Genomic DNA, 19,353 nt, shown 5'->3' on the forward strand with positions numbered 1-19,353 from the left:
ACGTTATATATAGTAATGCTATTTTCTTCGTTTATGGCCATTAACGTCCTTCTCGTAGTACTCGTCCGAGAAAGAAGACGCCATTATTGTTGGACCGACGACATTGTCTATATTAGTAACAACTAACGAAGAAGATGAAGAATGGTCGGAGGGATTTTCTTCTCCGGCCGTGGTTTGATGATCGATGCGTTCGGGGAAATTAAGCTTTGCCCTGTTGCCTCTGAATCTGAAAGCGGCTTTGTCGTACGCTGAGGCGGCTTCTTCCGCTGTATCGAACGTTCCTAGCCAAACCCGAGCCGCTTTGTTCGGGTCGCGGATCTCGGCTGCCCATTTCCCCCAAGGCCTTTGCCTCACGCCTCGGTAGTTTCGTTGGATCTGAATATGATCTTCTTCTGCACATACATACATACATACATTATGATTCATTGAATTATGGAATCGAATTTTCTTTGTGTTATTGATAAAAACAATGAGGAAAATGTTCTTTAAATACAAAGAGGAACGACGAAAACTATGATAAATCCTAACCAAATCATATTAGAAATCATCTAACTGATATAATATGATGATGTATATGACGAAACCATGTTTATGAGAAAATTATAATAAGTTTAACATGAGATTCGTAATATCCTCTAGATTAAGCTTAGCAGATAAAGGGAGGGTCTATATATATATATATATATCATATCGATCGATTCATTTTCATTACAGTTAATTAAACAGCATATCAAATAAAACGAGATGTAAAGCTAAGTGAGAGTTCTTCCCCTAATCGCCAACACTTTCACTTAGGGTTTTCCATGACCGAACCCTAATCTCGACATCTATGTTCTCTTAGCCTACTCCCTTTCCTCAAGACCAAAACATCGCATTTTGCAATTTTACAACAATAGAGAATCTTCATATCCCATGAAACTTATTTCGAAAAAAAAAACACCTGGTCGTTAATCTAAATCCGAGAATCGGTCCATCCCAAAATTTGGACACACACATATATGTTGATGTTATGAATAAAGCGACTTCTTATTGCATTGTTAAAACCCGAGTTTTCTTTGCTCGTTAGCGATGAAATTCCATCATAGACAACCAATTTGTGGCATCGGCTAAGGGATGATATAGAACAAGAAAAAAGTATATATGGGACAGTTACCTCGACCGTGTTCGGGAATAACGAACGGATACGGATACGGTACAGATACGGATTGATCGTTGGTTTGGATGGCTTGGGAGAGCTCAGAGACCAAGGCGGAGACATCGGATTCGGACAAAGTACTCGAACACGATATTGAACACAAGTCGTCGTTGTGCTTCACTTGTTCTGATCCCTTGCCTTGATCTGATTCTTCTCTTGATAGAGGCCTTTTTCCATGCATTGTTCGCTCTCACACCAATCGGTTAATTTTGGCTAGGGTTTTTGTTTTTGTACTTGTAAGATTAAGGAAAAAAAATGTTGGTATATATATATATATACACACACAGAGAGACATTTCAATTCACTCCGGAGAAAAGTCGTAATCCGACTTAATTTTTAAGATATATATGAGAAACAAATGATGAATTGAAATTATTGATTTGCTAAATGGATCAATCGATTAGAAGATGCAGTCTTTGAATACGTAAATAAAAGGATGGTGCAGTACTATTTGTCCCCCGCACGCCGTCGTACGTTCTTCGAATTTGTATGCATATTATATAACATACGAGTCTATATATAAATTGAATCTATATCATTTATAACCAACGGTTGACTTAATCAATTCAAATGGAAGAATTAAAATAAATAAATCGTTCCATTCTTTTTCCTAATTCAACATATACATAGTTCATTGTTAAGGAGACACCTCAACAATTTAATCTCGGATCAATCTCAATCTACCCTTACTTTAGAAACTCGTGAATTACGTTCACGTTTTTTTAATTATTATTATTATTATAAATTCAAGATTTTCATTGATTTCGATGAATGAAGATGGTTTGTAAGATAATCGCAGTGCATGCATTTGCGATTCGATCGTCAATTCAGGCGGGTAACCTGAAGCATTGATTAATTTAATTTTAATAATCCCCTCTCGATGTGACAGATTTTAAAACAAGGAAGAATCTCGAAGTTATTAAGAAATCGTTACCATGACGTATGGGCTTACATAAGTGTGCGGTCAAACCCTATATTTTATAGCCAGAGGAGACTTGCACGAACGTATAAACTAAACTAAGCCCACCACGAAATCATGTAACCCATTGATAAATTGCATTATAAGTTTTGGTTAAGGTGGTTTAAATCATGTAACCCTTTATAACCACGTTTATCTCTAAATCTTGTATATATAAATAACGAGGTTTAAAGCAATTTGGTGAATACATCTCAACATACAACTTTCTAAATTTTTATTGGTTTATAAAAATTTATATTAATCTAATTAAATGCGTTAATTTAAAAGTAAGTGTACTTTGGGAGTATTATACATTTAATTTAAAGCCACTTTTCATAATTCATCCATATTAAAACCACAATTGGAGTTACATTCTAATAAAATAAATTGAAGAAGTTGTAAATAAAATTTTATATAATTAAATAAGAAATTTTTAGAATGAAGAAATGAATAACCAACAACAATGAAATGATTTTTTTTTTATAAAAATATGATTATTTACAGTAAAAATAAAATTTCATATATACAACATGAATTTATCATAATTATCTAGTGGAGTGATTAACCTTGTGGGCAGATCAACATTTGCTAATGAATGGGCCCTAATGATTTAAGCTCCGAAATTGTAGGGAAGCAATGTCCAAATGATTCCAAACGATTCTCGTTGAATTTGGAAGAGAAGGCAAGAGGAAGATTTCCGCACTTAAAAGGAAACGTTCCATATGCAGATACTACTAAGCCGATCCAACAAACATGCCTTTTTAGGTCGTTTAAGGCTTAATTAAGGGGGATAAAATGAGTGTTTATTCACGTCGAAAATGTATTTTTCATAAGAAAAATGTAAAAAGGTGTTTAGTTTCGTTTAATTATTTTATAATTAAACCTCCGTTGAGTATCCTACGTGTCTGTCTTGTTTATTTTCACACACACACACTCTCTCTATCTCTCTCACACACACAATACAATACAATATATATATATATATATATAACAAATATATGTTAGATACGGATTTTATCAATAAAATTGTTTACTCTATAAATTAAAATGCGTTTTACTATTTATAAAATAAAATGGCGGTGTAAGTTATAATATATATAATTGATTAGCTATTAATTGTGCTGTATTTTTTGCATTAAAAAAATTTATATTTTAATAGAGACGGATTATTTGAACACATTGCACATGATTCTTGCTCGGAGATGAGCATGTATAGATCTTAACTGCTCTGAGCAAACTGACCCGAATTCTGATTTTTTTTCAGATTCAGACATCCTTTGCATGGGTATTAAAACCAAAAATCGGACAGTTATTGTACAAATCATAATAATGGATCCATGATAATTAATCTATTTTACACTTTTGTGAAGCATGGATAAAGTTGCCTAAACGCATGATAATGAATCCATTATTGAATCTACATACACTTAAATCTTTATAGGGTTTATCATGTGATATATATACATACACATATATATGTATATGTTTTGAAAAATTAAATCCATTTATACGAAACTGTTTGTATGTCTTTCAATACTTCTAATTTAGCATTTTCCCTATATCATGAAAATAAGAGCAATCTATTTTCTTTTACAGGATCCTAAATTTTGATGACTCCGCAATTTTATAAAAAAAAATAAATAAATTGTATTTAGTAATAATTATTTTTCAAAGTTGATTATAATAATTTTAACGGGATTCCACAATTTCTAACGTCTAGAAATATTAAAAAATTTAGTATTTGTGATTGGCTTTTACTATAATTTTATAAGGTCTAGACTTTTTAAAAATTAAATTTTATATGAATTGTAAAGATGTGAAAATATTTGAGAAGATTCTCTTAATATCCTTCTAGGTTATTACACGTTCTCTTGATACAAATATTTCTAGGTCTTATATATAAGAATAGACCCCTTATTATCCCTTTTCTTTTCTCGGGAAAAAAGGGCTGATACAGAAATACATGCCCTTTGGTTTCGAGTTCTTGAATCTTGATAACGTTTATGTTTATTATATAAATAACGAAAATAATCATTTGGATCCGAGGAGGCTGCAATCATTAGCGTTAATTGCATGTGATTAGCCCATCATTAGATCAAGTGATTTATCCCAAGAGAAGCTTGGAATAACATATAGAAAAACAAACAATTTCTGAAAATTACCTAGCTTGGTTTTATATTAAGTACGATCAATTAAAATTCAATCTATATAAATTGGATATATAAGCACCGAAAATTTAAACTTAATTGAAAACGTTGTATATGTCGATTATGCGACTACTTAAACTAAAAACAAAGAAAACGATGATGAAGGCCTTTTTGGCAATCCTATTATTAGAAGAGTTCAAATATCAAATATATTCCGTTTTAATTTTGTTTAACTATTTAATTTTTGAAATTCATATAATTTCCCCATGCGTTTTATATCATTACACGATCTAAACCGGTTGAAAATGCTTTAAAAACATATTAACATGAACTAATTAATACAATTCTTTGATCAAATCCACCGGAGACTTAGTCCCACATATGATTCGATATCGGGCCCATAAAAAGGCAATGAAATTCACTTCCACGCATATGATTGGAGGGTGATGATGATCTGATTTCGCCCATTATTTCATGTGACCATTGCAAAATCAGCCTAAAGTTGTAACCTTTTGGCACGAAAAGAAGGTCCTAAACACAAAAGGTTCACACTCTTATTTAAACACGACCAAACCCAAGTTCCATAGACAAACAACCCAAGCTTGAACCCTAACTCATTGTCTAATCACCTTCTTACAATCTCCTAGACAACTACTTAGATATGGAGTTTAAGGGTAACTCGAAATCGGGTTCATCCTCAAAATCCAAGAGATCTGAACAAAAACAGCAGCAGCAACAACAACAACGGGACGACGAGATAAGGTATCTAGGAGTGAGGAGAAGGCCATGGGGAAGATACGCGGCCGAGATAAGGAACCCTACGACTAAGGAGAGGTATTGGTTAGGGACCTTTGACACGGCCGAGGAAGCAGCCTTGGCTTACGACAGAGCCGCTAGGTCGATGAGAGGCTCATCGAATGTTGCTCGAACCAACTTTGTCTACTCTGACATGCCACGTGGCTCCTCGGTCACGCCCTTTGTCTCCCCTGACGAATCCTACCGGTTCATCTCCGAGATATTCAACTCTCCTAACAAAGTCGAAAACTATACGTACAACAACCAATACCCATTAGTGAATAACCAAACCCCGCTTCACTTCTCGTGTAACAACAACAACAACGATAGTCTGAACGCTGAGCCCGTGAATGTGAATGTTGAAGGATGGTTTGAAGGAGCGGAATGCAGTTATCAGACAGTGGATAGCAATGTCGTTCAAAGTCATAACCATGAGCTTCCTCCTCTGCCTCCAAGCACTTGTTATGGAGCTGAACTAACACTTCCCCAGACCGATTTCTACGCAAATTCGTATTTGGGACAGTCGTCGTGCCAAGATGTAAACGGACTCAATGCTGCGTTCGGCATGGAAGAGTTTGCGTTCAGACACAACAGCTTCATGGATCAAGACCCGCTTTCCTGTACGGGCAATGACGGGTTGGATTTGGATTTCGATTCGGCCTCCGGATTCTTCTTACACTAACTTTTCTCCTTTGGTTTGTTTCTTGGCACTCATCAAAATTCCGTCACGTTCCCTAATGTTTTCGGGTTGCTTTTTTTTTTTTGGGTTTATATTGTATGAGACTATGTTTTCTATGTAACACTATGTTTTCCACAAGTTTTTTTTGTGATAGTGATCTGTTTCATTTGGACGGATAGTTTCATTTTCCACGGTTTTATGCTTCATTTGCTTAGTTTATTCAATGATCTTTTAAAATATCTTTAGTTTTAAGATTTTTGGGTGAAAAAGAAAAGAACAAACTGTTTGGAAAAAAACACAAATAAAATTCTTATATGGAAAACAACGATATTTATTTAAATTAGATATACCTCTTTGATAATTCGCATGCAAACGAGCCCAGACTAATGTTTTCTCTTTTGGTATCACGTTTCACGTATGGGTTATAGAGTTACTACTATAAACTGTAAACAATATATTAGGGTTTTTATCTAGGATTTAACCTAGGTAAAAGCCTAATACTTCATTTACAATAGTACCATTATAACAACTATATATATATATATATATATATATATATCTAGTAATTTCTTTTTATGTTTTTCATGTGATGACCATGAATAGCCAAATTGTGTATAAAATCATGTGAGATGAACGTTTGTTTGTGTGTGTGTGTGTTTTTTTTAATTTATAATTCATAACTTAACCGAATATTCGACTCAATTATATATATCAGAGGATCGAAAAAATCCATATGAATGACCCTCTCTATATAAAGATTCAAACCTGGATTGAGAAGTAAATTTGATCCATCCCGTACTAGTTGAATCACCTGATTTTGGATAAAAACGTTCGTGTTGTATTCATTGATGATCTTTGTTTTGATCCAATGCTTTTGGTTTTTAACAGAATCAAATCTCTAGGTTAAGGTTATGACATTCTTGATGTTGCTTTTTTTCTCATTTCTGGTGTCTAGTTATGTTCTTAGGTTGCTCAAGACAGCGACCAAATTCATCACTTGCTGCCATTGGTTTGTGCAAATACATCGTGAAGAAGATGTTCCTTGAGTGCCTTTGAAATTTATCCACATTGCCTCACAAACTCGACCCGACTCGTTCTTTAAACGTTTAAAACAAATATCAACACAACTCGTTTAAAAACAAATTTTTTACGGGTCAACTCGCGAGTCACGGCTCGTTTTTCTCGGTTTACAATGCATGAGAAAACTTCTTCGATAAAAATCTTCAAGCATTCCCCGAAATTTCCATTGTACGGTTCGTTACATCGAACACACTCGATGAGTAGATGAAGATCTTGGATGCGACAATCCGATACCGACATTGTTCTGTTCTCTAACTCTTCCATCTAGCAACTGCTAATATATAACCTAAATGCTCAATAAAAGCACATATACATAACTTAACCTTATTCCCTTTCACCAAAGCGAATGCTTCATCCCGAGGCCATTGCAAGTCAGTATGAGCCCTCCATATCGGCGAAGAAATTCCTGAAACAGATGACGGGAATTGATGGAAATCAAAATCAAAACGTAAAATGTGTCATGGAAGCTCGGAGTTTTCGTCGTTACCATGTTCCGTTCATGGTCATGGATCATCCTTTTCTTGTCGTATTCTCGTCTCTTGATAGGGTCGCTTAAAACTGTCAAGAAATCGGTCAGTTTCAACGGTTAAGTACAAAAGGGCAGAACTCTGATAACACTCATAACATGTCTAATGCAGATATGATCGGTTAGGGAAAAGAATCAATCACTGCAATGAAAGTTTCAATCTTTAGTTATGCATATAAGAAAGCCATGAAGAGTCGAAAAGATCCATTTCATGATTCCTCCGAATCATGCCCGCGGCTGCGAGCTATTATGTCGAAAACTCGGCAGATAAACAAGTTCCAGGACTGAATTCCTCGGTCGAGAAAGAATGGTAGCTTCTGTTCTAACATTCAGATTAGTCTTCAGGGCATGGAAAAGCCCTGAAATTTACGAGGTCATTGTCATCTCATTCTCAGTTTTTGTCAATCCAGCCCCATGAAGATCCACATGCATTGAAACCAAAATCTAACCACCAAGCTTCGTTCTTGAACAGAGTTATAGCAAAATCAACTGCTGAAGAACGAGAGAGACAGAGAGACCAGACCTTGGTAGGCTTCGTTAATCTCTTGAAACCTGGATGTTGCACTGTCTTCATCTTTGTGCTTGTCCGGGTGCCATTTCTGCAAACATTAGCACAACTCCCTCACTCAAGAATCCAAACCCTAAACTCTGAATTCGGAAAAAAGATCAAAACTTTTGCAAGAAGGGAAGAGAAAAGATCGAAGGGCGTTGAAGAACCAGAGCAAGGCGGATAAAGTTGGAACGAATATCATCATCTGAGGCACTGGACTCCAATTCAAGGAATTTATAGAGATCCTACAAGAACCCAACAGAGAAAACTGCCGTAATGATCGAAACCCTAACCAGAGGAAACACAATAATACCGAAACAGGGAAGAAAGATCGTTCCTTTTCACCTTGTAGCTCTCGAAGACATACATGAAATCGAAATCGGAATCGGAATCGGAATCGAGAAAGGAGCCATTGTTGTCCTGTTCAGTGTGCTGTTGTTCTTCTCCCCAATCGTAACACCACATTCGCTGCGAACAAAACAGCTGATTCGAAGCTCTTTTATCCACTTTCTCCTCTTTCCTCGGCACTGCAGATAAGTCACGAACGAGTTTGTCTGAATATTCGAGGAAAAATAACTACATAGGAAATTCCAAAAATAGCCCCTCTTTTTGCTTATTTTCATAAAATAAGCCCGTAATTTTAAAACGTTTTCTATTCCCCCTCTATATGACAAATTGTAACCAAATTTGGCATATATGTGAAAACAAATGCTAAATAGATTTTATATATTTGAATGAATGATTTAGAAATTAATAATTATTTGTAAAAAAATTATGAAATACATTTTTGGAAAAATATAATGATTAATTTTTCTTAACTTTTTTTGTAGTTTACTTGAGATTAGAGAAAATGAATAGAAAATGAATAGTTCGGTTCAAAACGAATATGTAAGAAGACTGTAAGGTATAATTTCAACCACAAATTTCTCATTTACTTCTTAAAAAGAAGTTTTTAATTGATCATATTTCTCATAATTCTATACAAAAAAATTGATAAAAAATATGTATAAAATAATGCTTTCCAACAAATGGATAATATCTCACTCAAAGCTAGACATTTTTATTTTTATGAATATCTTGACAATATGAAATTTCAAATGTTTTCAAGAATCAATAAAACTGAGGAGTACCCTTTATTTTAAAACTTTGCGTTTTGTCCCCCCATATATTTTGTTTATTACCATTTTAGGACAAATCCGCAGCTTCCAGAAACTTTTTTAGCCTCAAGCAAAGAACCTTTTCTGCAAATGCGTATAAATACGAACGTTGGTGAAACCCAGCGATGGCTTCGTCTGCGACCAGCAAATTCTCGGCGGTTATCGTATCTTTCGCCGGAATACGACGACGTTTACCGATCGTGGGTGCATTTTGTATGCTAAGTTTGGGTTTCTCTACTGTATCCTTATCTTCGTCGTCTTCTTCGGCTTCCTTCAAAACGGGTTGTGCTCAATCTGTCTCGTTTGCCCCCCTCTTAAGGTAAAATACACGAAAGTTTCGATTTTTCCATTTTTGATGGTAAATATGTTTCTGGGTTTTGATCTTTGATGTGGAAAGTTTCGATTTTTTCGACTGTTGATGATAAATACGTTCTGGGTCTTGATCTTTGATGTGGAAAAATTGCAGGTCGAGGTTTAGCAGTAAGGCTTCTTCTTCATCGGTTGATGCGATCCGAATGGCAGAGAGGAGCGAGACTGTGCCCAGCATTGTTGTCTATGTCACTGTTCCTAACAGAGAAGCAGGTGTTTTGCTTGTTCATACTTTCAATTGCTTGTTTTGATCGGGTTTAGTCCTTGAATTTCGACAAAGAAAATTTTCGTGCTTTTATTGATCGCCCATCGATCTAATTGGTTCATAGGAATCTGTTTATTGTGTTTGATCATGGCACGGTTTTTTATATGATTCTGGAAATGATATTTGGGAGAACTGATTTCAATAGAGTTCATGTGTTTTAGTATACATGTTTTTCTCCTAGTTTCTGAATTCCAATAGCCCTATCAGTAAGGATGTCAAGTAGTGAAGATTTGGCATTTTCTTTTCTTTCTTGAGTCAGGATGAAAGACATGGAATCTCAGTGTTTGGATGGTCAGAAAATGGGGTAATATCTAAGGAGAATGTTTCAGACATGGAGAGAAACCGATATAAGCTTTGTCTGAGACTGGACATAGTGGAGTTTAAACTTTTACACGGCTTATAATTTCTTGTTCATCTTAACTGCCTCCATTGCCACTCTTACAAAATGATCAAATTTTTATTAAATTTGTTATTGTCTGACCAGGAATGCTATTGCCTGATTATTGTAGTTATTTTTATTAAATTTGTTGTTATATTTAGTATTTACATTTTGGCTCATTACTTGTGATGATGATGTATATTGAGTTCGAAGTTTATGCAGTCTCTTACTGTTTTTTCTTTCTTTTACTTCATCGACAGGGAAGAAGTTGGCTAACAGCATAGTCCAAGAAAAGCTTGCAGCATGTGTTAACATTGTGCCGGGTATTCACCATCTCTTGTTTTTTACCCGGTTCTCTTTTACCCCCGTAGAAATCTTCACTACGCTAGGGTTTTATTCTGTCAGAACTTAGACGATATTTTTGTAGAGATCCTTCTCCTTCTGCTTAATCAGTTGAGTTCTGGTTTGGATGTTTTTTCCGTGAGGAAAAGAACAAAGTTAATCCAAGGGCATTGGACATATAAATAATATCATGACGAAAGTTTGTTGAATCTAATTTTGATAAACTTGTTATATGGTTCTTGCTTTGCAATCTGATGAATAAAATAATCGTGACATGTTTTCTGCGGCTGAGTAATTCCAGATTCATGGAAGAAAACGAGTAGAATGCTTACATCATGCCGAAATATCTTTGGTTATGCATGTTTTCTTGGATGCAGGTATTGAATCAGTGTATCAGTGGGAGGGAAAGGTAATTTCATAACACATCGTTAACATTTTCCATTCCGGGCCTGATTCCTCCTCCGTGCATGAAGATCAAGATCAAAGTTGATTACTATCAGTTTCTATATAAGCATTGGGTCATCTTGTGCTAAACAGATTAGAGTCAAGATCTTTGTTTCTTTTCTTTACTTCAGATCCAGAGTGATGCTGAGGAGCTTCTGATCATCAAGACAAGGCAATCACTTTTGGATGCTCTTACAGATCATGTCAAAGCAAATCATGAATACGAGTAAGTGCGGTTCTCCTGCGTGATTCAGTCAAATCTTTTTGCCCGTCATCTCCCATGTTCTTATCTTTCAAATTCAAACGTATATATTCTTATCGATTTCTGCCTACTTGTTGTTTCTGCAGTGTGCCTGAAGTAATTGCATTGCCTATTACTGGTGGGAGTCCTCAGTATCTGGAATGGCTAAAGAACAGCACAAAGGACTGAATGAATCCTCACAGCTCTTGGACGATGCATCAATGGGTACAAATCATGGTTTCTTGTGTTTGAAATTTGAGCTTTATGTGTTCTAGTTCCACATAACAAACACGTTCCATCTATGTTCTGTCAGTAAGCTTCCATGAGCTTGAATAATAAGATATGAACCTTGAAAATGCCATGATCATTTACAAGAATGTACTCAAATGATATCATATCTGTGCTCATAACAGAACTTTGTTCATTACAGACACGTGAAGTTGGTAAGATAAAAAAGAAAATGCATCATATGTGCACTTCACATGCAAACCCATTAACCAGAATCCATGGTTGTCAAAGGAGTCTTCTTGGATGTTTTTCTCAGATGGGTTATAACTCTGTTTGTTGATGGATTCATTCACTGCCTTAAGCTAGTTGTAAGTTGACAGAGACAATACAACATGCATGAGCGGTTCTTTCCACGTTTTTCACTGGCTCCTAGATCATGTGAGTTCATAAGAAACTTCATAGGTTTCACTCAAGAACATTCCGACATTACCCATCTGTTAACCAGAAAAAGACTTCAGATTCAGACACGACAAACTGCAAACTTTTTTTTTGATAATATGGGGTTTCACCGGGCCTTTGCCCCGACTACATCTTCCAGAGGGTCGGGGAAGTCTTTGCCCCGACTACATCTTTCAGAGGATCGGGAGGATTGGGAAGTACAGTGAATGACCCTCCAACTGTATACTTGTGAGCTATAAACCCAAGAATTTACTTCCTATCAAAGGCCAAGAAGAAACACCGTCGGGTTGAGAGACAGATAAGCGGCGAGAGGAAACGAGAGAGGGTGGGTTTCCCGGTGAGGGAGAAGAGATGGCTGAGTGAGAGAGGATACGTCAACGAGAGCTGCTAGACCAAACAAAAGTTCGGAACCTTCTGATAGAATCAGAGGTTCAAAATCTCATTTCATTAATATATTTCTCAGACACGTCAAGATCTTGTACGTGCGTAGGGGTTAACCAAATTCTTGCTACTCATTCATTTTCCGTAGAGAAATGCGAAGATTCACCTGGGTATGCTTCGAAAATCTTTTCTACGATAATTTTCTTTGCTTCTCAGTCCAAAATTGCTTCCGCTGTTTGTTTCCCGGAAAAGATTGATTTCGTAATTTCCATTTTCCGTTAGATTCTGCGGCATTTACAGGCGAGAAGAATCGTTGAATCCGCATTCGGACAGCGACCAGGTATTGGCTGATCATCCCTTAGATAAACTAGGGTTCGTAGATTTTTTAAGGGTTGGTGTGTGTCAACTTTCTGCCTACTACATGTTCGACAAAATGCCACTTCGAAAATGGATCCTTATGAGGCTTTCATCAAAAACATCACACCTCGAAATCAGTCTCCGTACAAATCGTACACTCTTCGGCTAAAGTCTAATGATGTCTGTGTTTTTTTCCTGTGTTATAAAAGCTTCACAAGCTTGCAATTACATCACTTGGAAGTCCTCAGAAGTTGCAGGATTTCAAAAGCCATTTTCTCAGCGTTATATTCACGCATCAGGTTGGCCTCTTTGTTGCTTTGAGATGAACTATGAAACCCATGTTTCATTATCATCGTATTCATGCCTTTGTTGTTTCGTTTCATGGTTTTCTCAGGAAGATCCTGCTTTGCGGCTGGTGATTACTATGAAATCCTGGGTGTTTCGCCGGGTGCAACCCGGGATGAGATTAAGAAGTCATTTCATGAAGTCAGTACCCATTTGGCCATTGTGAATGAATCACTGTTCAGTACTTCTCACATTGTCAGTATATTTTCTGATTTGAGTGGACGACTCTGCAGCTCGCGAAGAAATATCATCCCGATGCAAATAGGAATAATCCTTCTGCTAAAAGGAAATTTCAGGAAATAAGAGAAGCTTATGAGGTCATTTTGCTGCCTCTACTTTACTTTTCTTTTGTGCATGTGAATGCGGTTTGTGATAAAGTTTTGGTTGGATTTCCAAACTGTGCAGACCTTGGGAGATTCTAGGAAAAGAGAAGAATATGATAAGGTACACTTGTGTTGTTTTTAGTGATTTTTTGGCGATATCAGAGTTCAGATGTTATGATGCAATTCAACTGCGATATTAGGAAATAAGAGAGGCTTACGAGGTCATTTCTGATTTGATCGATGACTTTATTTGTTGTTATGATGCAATTCAGCTGCGATATCAGAGTTCAGATGATGTAAAGTATGATGGAGCTGATACAGAGAGCTTTAGGCGTGCCTACCAGACTCATTTCTCTGATTCATTCCACAAAATTTTTTCCGAGGTTTGTTATGTAATCCTTGTTTATTGATATCAGTTTATGTGACTAGTCAGATTTCTCAGATAATTAGTTCACTTGCTTTAGATTTTTGAGGAGGAAACCGAGAAATTTGCATCAGATATTCGGGTCAGTTACTTTGATCTCTCTTGTCTACAGTCAAGCTGGTCGGCGTATGTAAATCTGGTTGTGTATGGTTCCTTAATGGATACAAATATTTTGTGTTGTTCTGGATTGAATAGGTGGAACTGGTGCTTTCTTTTTCTGAAGCTACAAAAGGGTGCACAAAGCAATTGTCTTTTGATGCATATGTTTTATGTGATTCCTGTGGTGAGTGGACACAAAACTTGTTGTATTTTTTCTTAATTGATGTAGATGCTGTCTTAACGTATTGCACTTAGCGATCTCTTGTTTTACGAATGACACCTCTTAATTGATCTTTTGAAGCAATTATACTATTCTAGTTTTTGGTAGAATGCATTGCATTTTGCATCCAAAAACTCTGCCAGATGTACCAACCTAAAGAAGAATTCCCATATGCTTAGTAATTAACTCACGGTACATTGTAGTAATACTTCTGCAGTCCCTTATAGTGACCATTCTTCGATTATCTAATTGCAGATGGGCGTGGCCACACTCTTAATGCCGCAATGGGAGTTTGCCCAACTTGTAGGGGGGTTGGACGAGTAAGCTAAAATTAGAGAATCACCTAAGAATATAATTTGTTTAACAACATAGACAACTTTTACATATTATGCCATCTGACTCTTTAACAGGTAACTATTCCTCCTTTTACAGCAACATGCCACACATGCAAGGGATCAGGACGTGTTGTTAAGGTCAGAGAAAAAGAGCTTCTATTTGATTTTGATGCCTTAGTGTCCTCTATATGTTAACAAACATATACTTTCTGTTGTCCTTCTATCCAGGAATACTGTATGTCCTGCAGAGGATCAGGTGTTGTGGAAAGCACAAAGGAGGTTAACGTGGTGATTCCTGGGGGTTGGTTTGTGAATCTTGATGCTTTGATTTTATCTCCAAATATATACATATATATATATATATATATGTTTGTTCAGTTATAACATAAGTTGCTAGCTTTTAGTCCCCATTGGTGTATTTGTATCCATTAAAGGATTTGCTTAGCTCAATAAGCTTTAGCTTCTTATTTCTGCTTAGTTCGATAATTTTTCTTACTCTAGTATATAAATTGTTTTTAAGTTTGTTTTACTTGAATCGGCTTTGCCAGATGGTGAAAATGATTAAAACTTTGTATGATCAAAATATTACCTGTACAATGTTTATTTGGTAAGACTTTTACTTATTTCTTTCTTTTTATCTTGACTGCATCAGGGGTCGATTCTGGAGATACAATCCGAGTCCCAGGTGCTGGTAATGCTGGAGGAAGGACAACTCAACCCGGGAACTTGTATATCAGACTAAAGGTACATTAAGTTTACTTATTCCTCCAGATATTCAGCTTCACATATCCATTCGTTTCTCTTCTTAATCTGTGATCTTTTTTGTCACTCTCAGGTTGCCGATGACCCAGTTTTCTCTAGGGATGGCTCAGATATCTATGTGGATGCTAATATCAGCTTTACACAAGTAAGAACTAATAACTTTGTTATATTATTTGCTAATGGTATATTGGTTTTACATGAATCACTGATGTTTTCTATCCAGACACGTCTTTCCGGGTAAGTTGGTAACTTGGTTGTATTTACTGCAAACTCAGTCTGTTGTTGCCCACCCATAAAACCTCACGTGCAATCACAGCTGCAGTACATGTTACCAAAACTACGGACCATAGTCCAAAGTAATGGTTGCAGCCTCGGTGGCAACTTCATTTGTGAATTTTAGTAATGAGACACTACCTTTTCTGTCTCCTTGTTTACTTCTGCTATTCCTCTCTCTGAAATGTATCCGACATGAATAGCACTAAAACCTATAACGAGTTTTAAAAAAGAGAATTTTGTGTATTCGGTTTGATAGGCCATTTTGGGCGGCGAAATCGAGGTGTCGACACTATCAGGCAAGATACAGTTAAATGTAAGATTACTTTTCCTTTCAAAGTTTTGTGTTTTGCAACTGTTTGTGGCATTCTAGTTGGTTTTTCTTTCCTGTTTCTTGAGAAATTTTGGTTTGTAATCTTAAACATCTTGGAAATGATGGAAGTGAATATCTATGATTGTCCCAGATACCAAAGGGGGTTCAACACGGCCAACTTGTTGTTCTAAGAGGCAAAGGTACATCTGAATATACTCTATCTTTGTAGATCTGCTAGGAGTCTTCTAATGACGAGAATTCTTGCAGGACTGCCAAAACAAGGCTTCCTCATAGATCATGGCGACCAATATGTGCGATTCCGTATTAAATTTCCCACGTGAGCTTTTCTTCTATTCTTAAGTCACCTCTCTTAAATTCCTGATTTGCTTGCTTATGCTGCTTCATTATATTCGTATATCCTCCAGTGAAATAAATGAACATCAGCGTGCTATACTGGAAGAATTTGCAAAAGAAGAAATTAAGAACGAAGCAAGTGCTTCTGCTGAAGGAAGCTGGTGAGTTGGTATTTTGTTTAGAGCGTCTGTTATAATAGCATGAGTGTCGGTAATCGACTTCTGAAGCAAACGCAGCACCATTGATGCAACAGAGGATATCGATAATTAGCGATATAATGTGAGATTTCACAAAAGTGATGTAGTTTATCTATAAGCCTTTTAGGGACAAGAAATCAGGACAGAGGGTATACTATAAGGATATGGAATCAAAAGCGAGATAAATGAAATACATAGATAGATCTTCTGCATGTACAACAAGAGAGGAAATGTCGGCTTTTAAGTTTGTAATCTGATGCATTCATGAAACTAGAAGCTAGCAAAATGCAGTGTACAGACACATATCTTAAGCAGCAGTTGGGTTTAAAATTCAATGCTATGTTTCTTTTTTTCATCAGTGAGATTGTTCCTGTTGTAATGAAGATATCATGAAATGAACAACAGGCTTTACCAGAAGCTATCTACTGGTTGAACTGTAACAGGTGGCACCGAGTTCTCGAGCGAGTCACGGGTCCTGGTTTTATACTCGACTTCTCTTTGCTTCTGTTGGCGCTGGTGATGTTGAACAGGATACTCGGATGATGAAGCTGTTGCAGATGAACCATTTCGCGATATCATTACATCCCGAAAGCAGAAGCTTTGATCGGATCTGAACCAGGACGAGGTTGATGCATCTGTTTCCGACGGGACAGCTGGTCATCGACTCATTTGACCTGAGTTCTAGCAAAAACCCTAATAACAGATCTTGATGATGCTCCACAAGCTTCCTTTTTTTTTCCTCTTTGTGTTAGAGTTAGATTGCAAGCATGAAGAATAATCATGTCAAATTCTAGTACCCAATGGTTTCTGCATGGTGCAATGGTTGAAGAAAATTTCAAATAAATATATAGATTTGTTAAAATATTATTGATAAAACATAAATTTCAAATGAATATATAGATTTAACAGCGTTAGCAAAAATAACGTTTTTCTGTGAAAGGCACGTATTTCTATGTGTGTACATCATTTTTTTGTGTATTTTGTATTTTTTGGAATTTTTTCCCTATTAAAGCTCTTATATTAGTTTGCAAAAAATTGAAAATTAATGTATTTTCGTGAGATAAAAAAATTTTGTTTATTTATTTGAGATGTTTTCAATAATATATGAAAGATGTAATTTTTAGATCATGTCATAAACAAAGACCATACATATGTATGTATACGTACATAGCACAATCACATTCCACACGACGGTGAAGAAGAAGAGCCAAACATAAAATGCTCCTATTACCACTGCATGTGGTGGCGGTTGGATCCTTAGAAACGAAATGAAGATGGTGAAGGAGATGCTTTTTGAATGGAAACAAAGCACGTTTCATCGAACTCCGCAGCCTACGAATCAATCGTTCGAGCTGGTCCTCGAGTTCGCCAACTCCAACAGGCTCATGCCCATCTCATCGTCACGGGCTATGGCCGAATCCGCAGTCTGTTGACAAAGCTCGTTACTTTGGCTTGTGCCTCTCGTTCGATCGCCTACACTCGTCTACTCTTCCTCTCGATCCCGTTTCCCGACGCTTTTCTCTTCAACTCCATCATCAAATCCACTTCAAAGTTCCACTTTTCGTTGGATTGTGTTTGGTACTATCGTCGTATGCTCTCTGCCAATGTCCCTCCATGCAACTACACCTTCACGTCCGTGATCAAGTCTTGCGCCGATTTAGCGGCTTTGCAGATTGGTAGAGGGATCCACGGAGACGCGCTGGTTTCTGGGTTTGGAATGGATCCATATGTTCAAGCTGCTTTGGTCGCTTTCTATTCCAAGTGCGGCGAAATGAAATTTGCACGCCAAGTGTTCGACAGAATGCCTGAGAAGACTGTTGTTGCGTGGAATTCGTTAATTTCTGGGTTTGAGCAAAACGGGTTGGCGAAAGAAGCAATTGGGGTGTTTCATCTGATGCGGGATTCGGGTTTTGAACCAGATTCAGCCACATTCGTGAGCGTTCTCTCTGCTTGTGCACAGACGGGCACCATTAGTTTAGGCTCTTGGGTGCATCAGTACATTGTCTCTAAGGGTTTTGACGTGAATGTTGTGTTGGGTACCGCTTTGATCAACTTGTATTCAAGGTGCGGTGACGTCGGTAAAGCTCGGGATATCTTCGACGGCATGAAGGAAAGAAATGTTATTGCTTGGACCGCAATGATCTCTGCATATGGAACTCATGGATATGGCAATCAAGCTGTGGAGCTATTCCGCGAAATGAGAAACTATGGACCGATGCCTAATAACGTAACCTTTGTCGCCATTTTGTCAGCTTGTGCTCATGTTGGACTCGTCGAAGAAGGTCAGTCGGTCTACGAGAGCATAAGCCGAGATTACGGGTTTATTCCAAGTGTGGAACATGATGTTTGCATGGTAGATATGCTTGGACGGGCCGGATTTCTCGATGAAGCGTACAGATTCATCATGAAACTTGACGGTAAAGGGACTGAGGCAGCTCCGGCAGTGTTGACTGCTATGCTGGGGGCTTGCAAGATGCACAAGAACTTTGATCTCGGTGTACAAATCGCCAAGCGTCTCATAGAGCTCGAACCAGAAAATCCCGGGCATTACGTAATGCTCTCGAATATCTACGCTCTGAGTGGCAAAACAGACGAGGTAGAGGGCGTGAGGAACGCAATGATTGGAAAAAGCCTGAGAAAGAAAGTCGGGCATAGCGTGATAGAAGTCGAAAGGGAAGCGTATCTGTTCATCATGGGTGACAAGTCTCATCCTGAGACGAGAGAAATTTACCAGTACCTAGACACGTTGATGAGCAGGTGCCGAGACATAGGGTATGTTCCGGTGGATGAAGCGGTGATGCATCAAGTCGAGGAAGAGGAAAGGGAATTCGCACTTCGTTACCATAGCGAGAAACTTGCTGTAGCTTTCGGGTTGTTGAAAACAAGGAATGGAGCCATTAAAGTGGTGAAGAACCTTCGGATCTGCGAGGATTGTCACTCGGCTTTCAAGTACGCATCGGTAGTAGCCGACAGGGAAATCATTGTTCGTGATAAGCTTCGGTTCCACCATTTCAAAGCTGGTTCATGCTCTTGCCTTGACTACTGGTAATGAAATATTGTTAACATTATGTTATACAAGATCTTGATTGAAGGAAGATAGGATAATAAAAGGGTTTAGATTTCGGACAGAGTCTGTCAAGCGTGATGCAGCTTTAA

At 37.2% G+C, this 19,353-nt stretch overlaps 6 protein-coding genes across 8 annotated transcripts; 4 read left to right on the forward strand and 2 right to left on the reverse strand.

Moving 5' to 3' along the window:
• Positions 1-1,643, reverse strand: LOC104814205 (ethylene-responsive transcription factor ERF112). The gene is made up of 2 exons (XM_010542129.2): positions 1,154-1,643; positions 1-392 (listed from the first exon to the last, which is right to left on the reverse strand). The coding sequence occupies exons 1-2, from the start codon at positions 1,374-1,376 to the stop codon at positions 19-21; spliced, it is 597 nt and encodes a 198-aa protein (XP_010540431.1). The 5' UTR covers positions 1,377-1,643; the 3' UTR covers positions 1-18.
• A 3,318-nt stretch (positions 1,644-4,961) lies between these two features.
• LOC104814685 (ethylene-responsive transcription factor ERF087-like) lies at positions 4,962-5,777 on the forward strand. Its single transcript, XM_010542858.1, has one exon. It carries the CDS (start codon positions 4,962-4,964, stop codon positions 5,775-5,777), a length of 816 nt encoding a protein of 271 aa, XP_010541160.1.
• A 1,190-nt stretch (positions 5,778-6,967) lies between these two features.
• On the reverse strand, positions 6,968-8,462 carry LOC104814209 (curved DNA-binding protein). The gene is made up of 5 exons (XM_010542139.1): positions 8,276-8,462; positions 8,098-8,175; positions 7,904-7,979; positions 7,342-7,412; positions 6,968-7,260 (listed from the first exon to the last, which is right to left on the reverse strand). The coding sequence occupies exons 1-5, from the start codon at positions 8,393-8,395 to the stop codon at positions 7,189-7,191; spliced, it is 417 nt and encodes a 138-aa protein (XP_010540441.1). The 5' UTR covers positions 8,396-8,462; the 3' UTR covers positions 6,968-7,188.
• A 711-nt stretch (positions 8,463-9,173) lies between these two features.
• Positions 9,174-11,522, forward strand: LOC104814210 (protein CutA, chloroplastic). Its single transcript, XM_010542140.1, has 6 exons — positions 9,174-9,406; positions 9,554-9,669; positions 10,361-10,423; positions 10,820-10,851; positions 11,018-11,112; positions 11,235-11,522. Exons 1-6 carry the CDS (start codon positions 9,213-9,215, stop codon positions 11,314-11,316), a joined length of 582 nt encoding a protein of 193 aa, XP_010540442.1. The 5' UTR covers positions 9,174-9,212; the 3' UTR covers positions 11,317-11,522.
• Positions 11,523-12,028: 506 nt separating this feature from the next.
• On the forward strand, positions 12,029-17,043 carry LOC104814212 (chaperone protein dnaJ 1, mitochondrial). Of its 3 annotated transcripts, none has more exons than XM_010542142.2 (19): positions 12,036-12,365; positions 12,478-12,535; positions 12,762-12,851; positions 12,947-13,038; positions 13,131-13,214; positions 13,303-13,341; positions 13,493-13,603; positions 13,685-13,726; positions 13,840-13,927; positions 14,219-14,283; positions 14,374-14,436; positions 14,527-14,599; positions 14,951-15,042; positions 15,134-15,205; positions 15,593-15,649; positions 15,798-15,846; positions 15,914-15,983; positions 16,072-16,161; positions 16,603-16,733. In XM_010542142.2, the coding sequence occupies exons 1-19, from the start codon at positions 12,348-12,350 to the stop codon at positions 16,628-16,630; spliced, it is 1,281 nt and encodes a 426-aa protein (XP_010540444.1). In that variant the 5' UTR covers positions 12,036-12,347; the 3' UTR covers positions 16,631-16,733. The 3 variants fall into 3 exon arrangements, with proteins under 3 accessions (XP_010540445.1, XP_010540444.1, XP_010540443.1); XM_010542141.1 differs by having other exon boundaries at positions 12,045-12,365; positions 16,641-17,043; XM_010542143.1 differs by lacking the exon at positions 16,603-16,733 and having other exon boundaries at positions 12,029-12,365; positions 15,914-15,957; positions 16,072-16,164.
• A 291-nt stretch (positions 17,044-17,334) lies between these two features.
• On the forward strand, positions 17,335-19,325 carry LOC104814213 (pentatricopeptide repeat-containing protein At2g33760). The gene has a single exon (XM_010542144.1). It carries the CDS (start codon positions 17,495-17,497, stop codon positions 19,244-19,246), a length of 1,752 nt encoding a protein of 583 aa, XP_010540446.1. The 5' UTR covers positions 17,335-17,494; the 3' UTR covers positions 19,247-19,325.
• Positions 19,326-19,353: the final 28 nt, after the last annotated feature.

The sequence above is a fragment of the Tarenaya hassleriana genome, unplaced genomic scaffold (genome assembly GCF_000463585.1).
Source record: "Tarenaya hassleriana unplaced genomic scaffold, ASM46358v1 Cleome21, whole genome shotgun sequence".
In the NCBI taxonomy this organism is placed as follows: Eukaryota; Viridiplantae; Streptophyta; class Magnoliopsida; order Brassicales; family Cleomaceae; genus Tarenaya; species Tarenaya hassleriana.